This window comes from Astyanax mexicanus, chromosome 22 (genome assembly GCF_023375975.1).
Source record: "Astyanax mexicanus isolate ESR-SI-001 chromosome 22, AstMex3_surface, whole genome shotgun sequence".
In the NCBI taxonomy this organism is placed as follows: domain Eukaryota; kingdom Metazoa; phylum Chordata; class Actinopteri; order Characiformes; family Acestrorhamphidae; genus Astyanax; species Astyanax mexicanus.
In genome coordinates, this window is record NC_064429.1 from 30215595 (window position 1) to 30227793 (window position 12199).

The 12199-nt window shown below is 38.3% G+C and overlaps 1 protein-coding gene across 1 annotated transcript in view; it reads right to left on the reverse strand.

Annotated features, from left to right (window-relative positions):
- Window positions 1-293: 293 nt before the first annotated feature.
- Window positions 294-12199, reverse strand: part of si:ch211-225b11.1 (uncharacterized protein LOC561694 homolog) — a 38954-nt gene continuing 27048 nt past the window's right edge. Inside the window, exons 8-13 of the mRNA XM_022667535.2 lie at window positions 9436-9548; window positions 9192-9332; window positions 7927-8026; window positions 7701-7801; window positions 6463-6633; window positions 294-5446 (exon numbers count right to left, since the gene is read on the reverse strand). Coding sequence (XP_022523256.2) covers window positions 5336-5446; window positions 6463-6633; window positions 7701-7801; window positions 7927-8026; window positions 9192-9332; window positions 9436-9548 — 737 coding nt within the window. The 3' untranslated portion in view covers window positions 294-5335. The remainder of the gene's footprint in view (window positions 5447-6462; window positions 6634-7700; window positions 7802-7926; window positions 8027-9191; window positions 9333-9435; window positions 9549-12199) is intronic.

The window sequence follows — 12199 nt, forward strand, 5'->3', positions numbered from 1 at the left end:
GTTACTCTGCCACATACAGGTAACCTAGCAACGATGCAGCGCTTACAAACCAAACAGCACAGCTACAAACAGAGCACTTTTATAACCAAACAGATCATATTTTCTCATCCTCTTTAACTCAACATCTTTTAATAAACAGTGGTAATGGAACTGTGGTATAAACGCAAAAATAGCACTCCCTCTCGTGTATTATTGCTGAATTGTATAATTTAATCCATTAGCAATCTTTATATATATTATATAATATATATATATATATATATATATATATATATATATATATATATATTATATAATTTTCAGCCAATACACAATAACTTAATTTTATTCATAGTTATCTATATTCTTTAATAGGTCCTAAAATAGAACCCTGTGGGACTCCACAATATACATTACACTAAAGCAAACAGTATTTAATGCATCTGGATTAAAACCTGCTCAATTTATGTAGAGTTTAATGAGTTAAGAAACACTAAATCTCACTCTATTATTATTTTCCAGTTGTGTCAAATATATGTCAAATCTGTGAAGCACTGTGTGTAAGGGCCTACTGTATAAGTGCTTTTTAATCTCTTTGTACAGGTTTATTTAACCCTTAGAAGTCAAGAGTTGTACTATTTTAGCCCTAATATGCAATTAAACAATTTAATTCCGCAGTTACATGGTTAATTACTTATCAACACACAAAGACTTTAGTAATGAGCAGTGGAGCTTCTGTGAGTGACGGAGTTTTACTGTCTAGTAGCCTCTGTGCTAGCTAATGCTAACAGGCAAGCTAACGCTAACCGACTAGCTAACTCTAACTGGCTACCTAGCGCTAACCGACTAGCTAACGCTAACAGGCAAGGAAACATAGACAAGCTAACGCTAACAAGCAAACTAACGCTAACAGGCAAGCTAACGCTAACAGGCTAGCTAACGCTAACAGACAGGCTAATGTTAACGAGCTAGATTACCGGCTAGCTAACGCTAATCAGTTACTTTAGCTCAGATGAAACAAATGTAATTCTTCAATCACATGTTTAATTACTTATCAACACACTAATACCATGTTCAATTAGACTTTAGTATCAGGATTATATCTGGATAAAATCAAACCATATAAAATCCCAAAACACACCCAAACACACCCAAAACACAACTAAAACATATAATAATCAGGTTTTGATGGACCCTAAGATAGAGCCCTGTGGGTCTCCTTAACATATGATAAAGCAAAAGGTTACCAAATAATTCACAATAGTGTCTGATTTAAAATATAAACCTGCATAAAAGGAGAAAAGGACAAAAAGTCAGAAGATGAAAAGCACTAAAGAAAAATGAACAATGAATTTCACTCTATTACTCATTTCCTGTTGTGCAAAATATATGTTGAAGCAATGAAGCGTTTTTGTGTAAGAGCCTACAGTAAGTGCTTCTTCATCTCTCTGTCCAGATTTAACCAGACTGTAAACATCATCCCAAACTCACTGACATCAAGACATCCAAAAGAGGAACAATACACGTTACTAAATATTAAAATTCAAAACACAAAATCAGTAGAAAAAATGGTAATCATTAATCTGCTTGAGGTCAAAAACTACAATGCTAAAATTTAAAATAATATGGATATAAAAATGTCCTTTCTATTCTGTTCAAGTTCTACCAACTTGTGCAGACAAGCTCGAATGTCAAGCGTAACCAAATTTTAAAGGCAAGATTTGGCTTAAAAATCGAATTTACAAATGTTTACTTCTTTACTTTTGCACTGAAATACCAATCAATCTGTTTGCTATTATATTATGGACTAATTTTCATGATTTCTATTCTCTTAATGATGGAATTTAGCAGTACAAACAGTATAATTGTAGTATTGTAAATTGATAATAAAAATCCAATCCAAATAATAATATTAATATACTCATCTGATGTCTAAGTTTTACTTCTATTAGTTATATAGGTCTATGTCCTAATTACACTAGAAATTTTTGTAATTAATGTCTATGAATATTTTATATGCTAGATTCACACTACACGATTTTTTGAGAAAATGACACAATTTTACACGGTGGGAAATCGCAGACTAACCTCACAGCTCTCCAGAAACACGTTTATCATGAGAACATGCCAGAACTAAACACAATCGAGAACTAGCAATGCCATGCCAGAGAATCTCTATAGAGGAGAATACGCACTTAAAGTGAGTGCAAAATGAATGGGTTAATATGAAGCAACTGAGCAAAATCAGTTTTGTTTATAAATATCTAATAATTTTATACTGAAATTAGTACTTATGTCCTCAAAACAAAACTAGAGACAAAATGTTTTAAGGTTTTAAACTCTAGTTATAAACATTTTATAAACTTGCTCTACCTGTAACTCCAGCATAAGCTCACCAAACAAACAGCTCACATTAAAGCTGATGCCTGTAAGTTTTGGTATTTGGGGGATTTAGGGCCCTCTCTGGTGAGAATGGGTAATTGCACAGAGCATGCCGAAGAATCATTTTAAACTGGGTGGGTGTGATGTGGTCTTTTTTCAGAGCGAGTGAATCCGATTCCAGGTTATGTTCAGACAAAGAGAGAGAGAGAGCGCTCAGTCAGAAACACTCCTTCGTTTTTTTGGTTTTACTATGAGTGAATGAGCTACTGAGGGCTGAGTTTCCCCTTCTGATGTCTCCATTGCTCCACCAGCCGCTCGCGTTCAGTAAAACTGAGCCGGATCCTCTTTTAGAGGCTGTACATGTGACGTAAGTACGTAAAGAGGCGTGACATGGCCAGAAGAACTGTTTTTAGAATGAATATATTAGGCTTAGCAGGGATGGTGGTTTCAGCACACTGGTTCCATTAAACACAATATTTTATCCCTTCTCCACTCAGAAATGCTTCTGCTTTCAGTTTAGAAACAGTGATGATATAAAAGGGGGACAGAAAGTAGTTAGACCTACTATAAACAGCTCTGGTAAAGCAGGAAAAGCAGGAGATGTGTTTTGGACCCGCAGTTCTCTCTTTCTATGTAATATCACTGGCTGTAGGTAGCTGCTGCTCCTGACTCCCAGTTGTCGACTGGATCAGATATTTAGCATGCTAAGTATTTGGCGGGTGTCTGCGACTTTTCGGCAGTTACTCAGCAACAACTCGGTGGGCGACTTTCAGTAGTTCAGATCACACGACTGAGCAAGTGCTGAGAGATTCACAATTTTGACTGCAATCAACAAAAAACCTGCGCTAAAATCATGTAGTGTGAACCTGGTATTTGGTGACATAACCTGACATAATCTTCTACGACTAATGGAATTAGGTACTGTGTATTATATTATATTTGGGTTAAAGGAGGGATGGTTATCAAACCTTTCAAATAAGGCCTTCAAACCTCAATAATAAAACATGTATTACCCAAAGCTCTCTAAATAGATATGCTATATATGGTTGTGTGGTTGTAAAGCTGGTGTTGAGGCAATAAAATATCCATGAACATAAAATAGATTAGCATATGCAGCAGCAGCTCCTAATGATACAGTACATAGAACATGATGTGGCAGTTTCTCAGACAGGGATTAAGCCTAGTCTTGAAGGAGAACTCTGGTGTAAAACATGATAAAAAGTACTTACCTTTGATGAATAGCACACCTCCGTTCTCCCACAGCGTTCTGAGATCCAGAAATTTTAACAGTTTGCCCAAACACCCCTCAGACTGGGTGATACGAGGCATAATTTGCTCAGATAAATCCGGAAAGCCCTGACATTTAAAACAAGGCAAACCAGTATTTTCATGCTATAATGCAAATTTCAGCTTCGAGCGCCACCATTACTGAACTGAAAATAACAGACATATATATATACATAGACTCCACATAGCGTAGCAGCCGGTGCCAGAGTCTATGTATCTCTGGATCTTTATTTAATTCATTTCATCGTTTTATTTGTTTTTTTACTGCTATTACTTTTGACCTTCACATTTTTATTTCCTTTATTTTCTTCCTTTTATTTATATATATATATATATATATTTTTTACTTATTATTATTATTTATTTTAGTTACATCATTTACATTTTTATAATTGTGGTTATTTTAGTCCTTTTATTATTTAATAATTTTTTTTAACTGTGCTTAAATTTTGTTATTCTACGTATTTATCTCTTTGTTTTACTGCTCTACATTTTAGCCTGTTTGCATATTCTTCTATTTTGAATTATTTTCTTTTTTCTTAATTAAATCTTACATTGTTTGCTTGTTTTTATAATTTTAAACTTAATCTTCAATCCCTCTAACTTTATGTAAGCTCGGCTACATTGAAAATGAGGGTTACCCTTAATGTATTTACCGAGTGAAAATAAAAGTTGATTGATTGATTGATTATTACATTACATTACATTACATTTGGCAGACGCTTTTGTCCAAAGCGACTTACAATAGTCAAGTACAATGTAAAATGAGTTTAAAGGTAAAACATCTTTGGATAGGGATAAAAGGAGGTCAAATGGGGAATAATAGGATAGAGGAGTGAAGGAGGGGAAGAAGGAAATGAGGTTAGAAGTAGTTAGTGTGGTAGAGGTGTTGTGAGAGTAAGTGCTCTTTGAAGAGCTCTGTCTTCAGGAGTTTCTTAAAGATAGCGAGAGATTCTCCTGATCTGGTAGTGGAAGGTAGTTTGTTCCACCATTGGGGAACTCTGTATGAGAACAGTCTGGATTGCTTTGTGTGAGTGTTTGGCAAAGCGAGGCGACGTTCATTGGAGGAGCGTAGCGGGCGGGAGGTAGCGTAAGCCTTCAGGAGCGAGTGCAGGTAGGAAGGAGCCTGTTCTGTCATCACCTTGTAGGCGATAGTAAGAGCTTTGAATTTGATGCGAGCATCAACTGGTAGCCAATGGAGCTCAATGAGCAGCGGGGTGACATGTGCCCGTTTTGGCTGGCTTGATTATATATGTCTGTCATTATCAGTACAGTGATGGCGGCGCTCGGAGCTGGAGCTAGCGTTATAGGATGTAAATAGTAGTTTTTAATAAGCTTCTTGTGCACTTTATAAGTTATTAATGCCTCGTTTTAAATGTCAGGGCTCTCCGGATTCTAGCCAGGAGGTGTGGAGCTACTTTGAGCTGGATAACGGTGGAAAACGATTTATGAGAGCAAATTATGCCCCGTGTCACCCAGTCTGAAGGGTGTTTGGACAAACTGTTAACATTTCTGGATCTGGGAACGCTGTGGGAGAACGGAGGTGTGCTATTCATCAAAGGTAAGAACTTTTATCATGTTTTACTATAACAAAAATCCATTTTACACCAGAGTTCTACTTTAACCTCTGTGTGGGACACTGATCAGATGTGTGTAGTGAGAATATAGAGCAGTGTGTTTAAGCACATCACTGGGAGGAGCTGAAGAATGTAACAGACTCTGAGTTAACCCCCTGCTTCTCTGGTAAAGCATGAATAGGCTCCAGGTCCACTGTGGGGGTCAGCGCCACCTTCAGCCTCTGCAAAAGATGCAAAGAGAAATTTTATAACTCAGTTTGTTGGTACTGTAATTTATGTAAATTTATCTTAGCAGTAAGTTTAATTTCCAGGCAGGACTGGGGTTCCCAAAGTTCTCAATTAATTATTCATTTTTTCCTAAACTGTAAATTAATAGTGAAGTCATCCAGACTATGAAGGAACACATAAGGAATCATGTAGTAACTTAAAAGTGTTAAACAAACCAAAATACTCTGTGTAGAAGCATTTAGATGCTCTTATCTGGGGAGCTGTTAACTTGTGGTTTCTGAGGCTGGTAACTCTGATTAACTTTTTAACTCTTTAATCTTCCTTAACTGGGGGCGGTCCTGATGAGAGCCTGTTTCATCATAACTTTACAACTTTACAACTGATGCTCTCAAACACATTAAGAGACAAGAAATTTAAGAAATTAACTCTTGATGAGTTCAGCACAGCTGTTAACTGAAAGCCTGGATTCTGGGTGACTCTACCTCATAAAGCTGACTGAAAAAAATCCAGCCAAGATGTAATAAATATAAAACATATTCAGGTTTAATTTTGCTTACTAAATGATTCCATACGTTTTTCTTCATAGTTTGGATGACCATAGTATTAACTGGTACTATATATATAGACTGACCAATTAATAGCTTAATGTCTTTTTGTATTTAATTTTTTTTTTTAATAAGTATACTGTCCAATTTAATACTTTTCCTTATTATTTTCACTATGTTATATATGGATGGTGGTCTCAGTGTGTTTGTTTATTATCTTTTCTTCTTCAAAATTTATAAAACTATTAACAATGAGTATAATATTTTTTATAATAAAGGATAATAGTGGTAAGACGCTACAGAATTTTTTACAAAGAATGTGTGCATAGGCAGTGAATACAGTATAGTTATTGTGTTAATAATTATGTACAGTAGTGTCTGTGTGATTTACAGCTGAGGTGTTTTAACTGTAGGTGAACAGTATGTTGAGGTAAAGTGCAGTAAGTAAACAGTAAGTTTTCTACCTGTAATAAAGATCCTTTATTTCTGAAAAGTTCGTGTGCAGCCCCCAGAGGGATCCAGATGATGGAGATGAGAGAAATGAACCAGCCCAGCACTTCAGCCCACAGCGGGTATGTGTAGGACTTGCCGTAGCGTGCAGGACTGTACTGAATTATACTGGAGATAAGAATGCCCTGCAGACCAAGCAGAGAACATGTGCTTACACTTCTTAGTAGACCAAAGCAAAATAACAGAAAAATCACAGTCATGTGCGTGTCATCATTATTTTTTAATGTTTTAAGTGGTCCAGTGGTCTAAAGCGCTGCCACTATGATCGGGAGATAGGTGGTTTGAATCCCGTTTATGTAGCTTGCCATCAGCTGCTGGGGCCCCGAGAGAGAACAATTGGCCGTGCTCTCTCTCTGTGTGGATAGATGGAGCTCTTTTCCCTCATCACTCCTAGGGTGATGTCAGTCAGCACAAGGCTGCATCTGTGAGCTGATGTATCAGAACCGAGTCGCTGCGCTTTCCTCCGAGCGCGCTGTGATCCTACTTGGCATCCATGTAAGGCTGTGGCATCATCAGGGATCCAACCTGTGATCTTAACACTGTATATCCAGTTGTTTTTTTCAGGAGCTTTTAATCAGCCACCATATATTTTGGACAATAAGGCGAATCAGATTGTAAATTAAGTGCATTCAAAGAAAATGTTTTTTCGATTAGACGATTAGTCAATGATTATTTCTGCCATCTCTAAAAACGATAGAAACAGCAGAACATGAGATTTAAATGCCATTTAAATATCTGAATGTTGTTTAAACATGGCAATTACTGATATTAAGTGATTTAATATGTAATCTGTTGTGTTTGGGCACTTTTGGAGACACAAACTAAGTCTCCCATTGCGCTTTTGTCCCCAGCATTTTGTGTAATGCAGTACTGTTACAAATTAATGATTAGTCGACAATTAAATTTGTAGTCTAATGCTAATGCTGCTGCACCCAGCCTTAGTGCTGGAGAATCTTCACTAAAAACTCACCCTTATAACGCTGTACTTCAGTGGAGCTCCTTAATACCTGACTGGTAGAAATCATACACTGACAAGTTTAGGGAAAATGAAAGGATTTTAGGAGCGCTTTAACAATACATTTTAGAAAGTAAACTACACATTTGGTATTAACTGTATTTTAATTGAAGCTTTTTTGTTGGCAGATTATCAATTATGAATCAGTTAGGAAAAAATGAACTGAAATAAACTTACCAGCACCAACATCGGCGAGAGGAACTTCCAGCAGACACGAAAGTACAAGTTTGGCCTCTTCCCCAGCATGTTCTCCACCATCACACAGATCCTCGGCACCCCTGTGTGTTTCAGGGAATAAGAAGGTCAAAAGAAAGGAAGAGATAAATCAGAACACTCCTAAAAATAATATATTTTCTATATTGTGCAAATAAATATTCTTGATTTTACAAAAATGTTGTTTTACCAAAGATCACTGTGACTGCGAACACCTCGAAGAAGGCCAGAAACATTAGGGACACGACGGCCGTGTAGTGATCCATCAGCTGAAACACATATATACCACCCTACACACACACACACAAACACACACACAAAAAGACAAAGGTAGTGAGACACTTGTTATTCTGTTAATTCTGGAATCAAAGTCTATTGGCAGAAAATTAGACAAGCTGTGTGTATAAATGTATTTACACATCTGTGTCAGCAATGAGTGCATCTTAAAGTTAAGCTAAATGCATTTATTAGAAGGGTGTCCAGAAATATTTGAACTTCTCTATATTATATACAGCTCTGAAAAACTCACTTAAAAAGGAAAAAAATGAAAACCTCTGTGTCACGTCTGGTGCTGAAAGCGCTCCTGTTTCTCCCACACTCAGCTCTAACGGAGGTTCTCAGTTAAACAACTACACTACCCAGAACGCACCACCCGCTGACACACACACACACACACACCCGATCACGTGACACATCACCTGCTTCCTCCAGGAAGTCCTGAATACTGATTACCTGTACTTTTTAAGAGCTTCCCACGCACACACCTGTGCCGGTATTGTTGGTTTATCCTCATTACAAAGCGTTTCTGGTCTCTGTCTCTGTATTTTTCGTGTATGACCTTGCCTTTTGTTTTTTCAACGCCGATTTTTGCTTGTACCGCTGATTGTGGATTTACCGTGTATGATCTGGACTGTTTATCGTTTCTGCCTTTTGGATTAACTCTACTGCTGGCTTTTCCGTGTATGAACTCTGGACTGTGTCCCATTTATGGTATGGTTTTGTCTACATGGCTACTGTTATCCGGTTACCTACTGTTTCTATTTTCGACTATCCCTGTATCAACCAAACCTTTAATAAATTGTTGTTTTATCTGTATCTGCAAATGTCAGAGTCCTGTCCTCAATATGACACTCTGGAATGTAATCAAGAGGAAGATGGATGATCACAAGCCATCAAACCAAGCTGAACTGCTTGAATTTTTGCACCAGGAGTGAATAGCACAAAGTTATCCAAAAGCAGTGTGTAAGACTGGTGGAGGAGAGCATGATGCCAAGATGCATGAAAACTATGATTAAAAACCAGGGATATTCCTGCAAATGTTGATTTCTGAACTCTTACAACCTTATTAATATAAACTTGTTTTCTTTGCATTATTTGAGGTCTGAAAGCGCTGCATCTTTTTCATTTTCTGCAAACAGTCATCATACTGAATTGTAATGTGGTGTGTGTTTTTACCCTGGTGATGTGTGGAATCCCCAGCAGAAAGCCCACTAAGCACACGACCAGCACCAGCAGCTCCTTCCTCTTAAACACTCGCAGCACCTTCACCCCAAAACCGTCCATAATGCAGGTCACTGCTACCTCCACCATCGCAAACTGTACAGTGCAACACACACACATTGTTTAATTTAGCTTGGTTTCTTTTAAGTATATTTTTATAGTAAATTAGAGTGTGTGTTTCTGAGAGGGTCTTTCCTACCTCACTGTCCAGCCCGAGACACAGCAGCATAAAGAAGAAAAGAGGAGCCCACAGCTGTGATACAGGCATGGTGGAGAACGCCTCTGGATACACAACAAACACCAAACCAGGACCTACAAACACACACACACACAGAACGCATGTATGGGACTTTTTTTATGGTTTTTTTTTATCAATTTCTTCATCAGACTTTTTAGGATTTTTATGTTTTAACTGTGTTTTTAAAGAAAATACATGTTGCAATAGCAAACAAACTGTTGCAATAGCAAAAATGAGTGTTTATTTAAGCAATAGAACACCAGAGGGAGTGTGTTATCGTGAATAACTTCGCGGCTGTGATTTGGTCGTAGGCACAAGCTATTAGTTAGTTATTATTGATGTTATTCGCGATAACACATGACCTCGAATGTTTTATTGCTTTTATACAACAGTTTTATTTACAAAATGAATGAAGAAAATAAAACACCCTCAAAAAATCGATAATGAATATGCTTTATTATACAACAGTTAGTTCCGACCTCACAATCTGATTGGTTGAGAAGTGATCTAGCCGTGATGATATTTCGTGATAACATCACGGCCTTCTCACACTAAACTTGTATCTCTCCGCCGACGCGTTGCCAAGTAACGGTGTATATACGCTCGCCTGCAGCGCTGACTCGTCTTTCGTGGAAAAAAGGGAACGAAAATCGCTCGGTTAATGTCGTCTTACAGCCAGAACGCTAACCAGCCAGGCTAGGCTAAGCTAAGTTAATGCTGAGCTAAAGCAAGCTACGCTAACCTAACCACAGTCCAGCCAGCTAGCTAAAACCAACACCACCCAGGAAAATAAGCAAAAATGCTAAAATTTGCGGCTTTCACCTGAAGACGACTCCACAGAGCAGGAGAGGAGAGTATTAGCGTTATTTCACGCTCCTAATGTTTCCATCTTCACTATTCCCAATTTTGCTTTCAAGCTAACTTTCGTGGTGTTAGTCTGCCTGAACCACACACTGTTTTGTAGTTAAGTTGTTGTGGAACTACTTTTTGGCGGAAGGCTCAGTCCATATTAAAGCATATTCAAACTGAATTTCTTAAAGTTCTTTGATTTATTTTCTTTATTTATTTAGTAAAAAAAGAAACTGTTGTATAAAAGCAATAGAACACTCGAGGTCGTGTGTTATCACGACTAACATCACAGCCGTGATGCGACCAAATCACAGCCGTGATGTTATTTTGCGATAACACACTCCCTCTCGTGTTCTATTGCTTAAATATGGACTGTGCCTTCCTCCTAAAAGTAGTTCCACAACAAGTGAACTGTAACAGAACTGTATCTACAAACCGGCGTATATTCATACAGGCTAACACCATGAACTTTAGCTTGAAATCCAAATTGGGGGTTAAGGGGGGGTTAGTAAACTTTAAGACCTTATAATAACTCTGAAACTCTTCTCTCCAGCTCTGCGGCATCGTCTTCAGGTGAACGCTGCGTGTTTGCGAGCATTTCTGCTTGTTTTGCTGGTTGGTGTTGGTTTTAGCTAGCCAGCTGGACTGTGGTTAGGTCAGCGTAGCTTGCTTTAGCTCAGCATAAATTAAGCTTAGCCTAGCCTGGCTGGTTACCGTTCCGGCTATCAGACTGCGACCGAGGTGACTAATGGATTTACTTTCTCTTTTTTCCCACAAAACAGGAGCCAGCGCTGCGGGCAAGTGTGTCTTGGCTGGGCGCTAGCCTGTGCTAAGCTAATGCTGCTGCTGGTGCTGCTGGAGGCGATGACACAAAACTGTCCTGTGTGTGTATGCCGTTACTCAGCAACGCATCTGTGGAGTGATACAGATTAAGTGTGAGAATGCAGTGTTGTTATCACAAATATCAGCACGGTTAGAATACTTCTCAACCAATCGGACTGTGAGGTCAGAACTAACAATTAAAACTAACAAGTTTTAATTGGATTTTTGTACAACTGTACATCTGTGGTTTCTCCACATGGGTAAGCACTCATTGAGCTTGAGTGTGTGGGATTCAACATGAAGAAGTGGAATAAATCCACCCGTGAATGCCCACACAAATATGCTATTCCTCGTTATATGAACACAATTTTTGGACATCGGTACAATGACGTACCAGAGTAAAAAAGAGGACAAATTGTTGCAGCAAGTCTTTGTGGTGCATCAAGAGCCACGGTATCCAGGGTAATGTCAGCATACCACCAAGAAGGACCAACCACATCCAACAGGATTAACTGTGGACGCCGTAAGAGGACGTTGTCTGAAAGGGATGTTCAGGTGCTAACACGGATTGTATCCAAAAAACATAAAACCACGGCTGATCAAATCACGGCAGAATTTAATGTGCACCTCAACTCTCTTGTTTCCACCAGAACTTTCTGTCAGGACAATAAATTATTGTGGTCCAAAACTAGGTGCTTCAGTTTCACTGTCCAACCCCTGTATATGCACACACACACATGATGCAGAGTATGTATAGCAGAGCTCATTACCAGCTCAGCTTACAACCTGCTCTACACTCTAAACTTCAGCACTGTAAGGGGATATGAGCAGCCTGTTCTGTCCATACACACGCACTGCAGCTCCACAGCACTGAGAAACACCAGCAACTTTGGGCACAGTGCTTTCCACTCTGAAAATCTTCAATAATGTAAAGTGTTTGAGAGCATCAGTTTTAAATTAGTGAAGAGGTAGAGTTACAGGTATACAGTGAATAGCCCTATTTGAGTAATGTTCTAATCCAGATTATGAGGAGCAAGAACTACTACAAGAACTA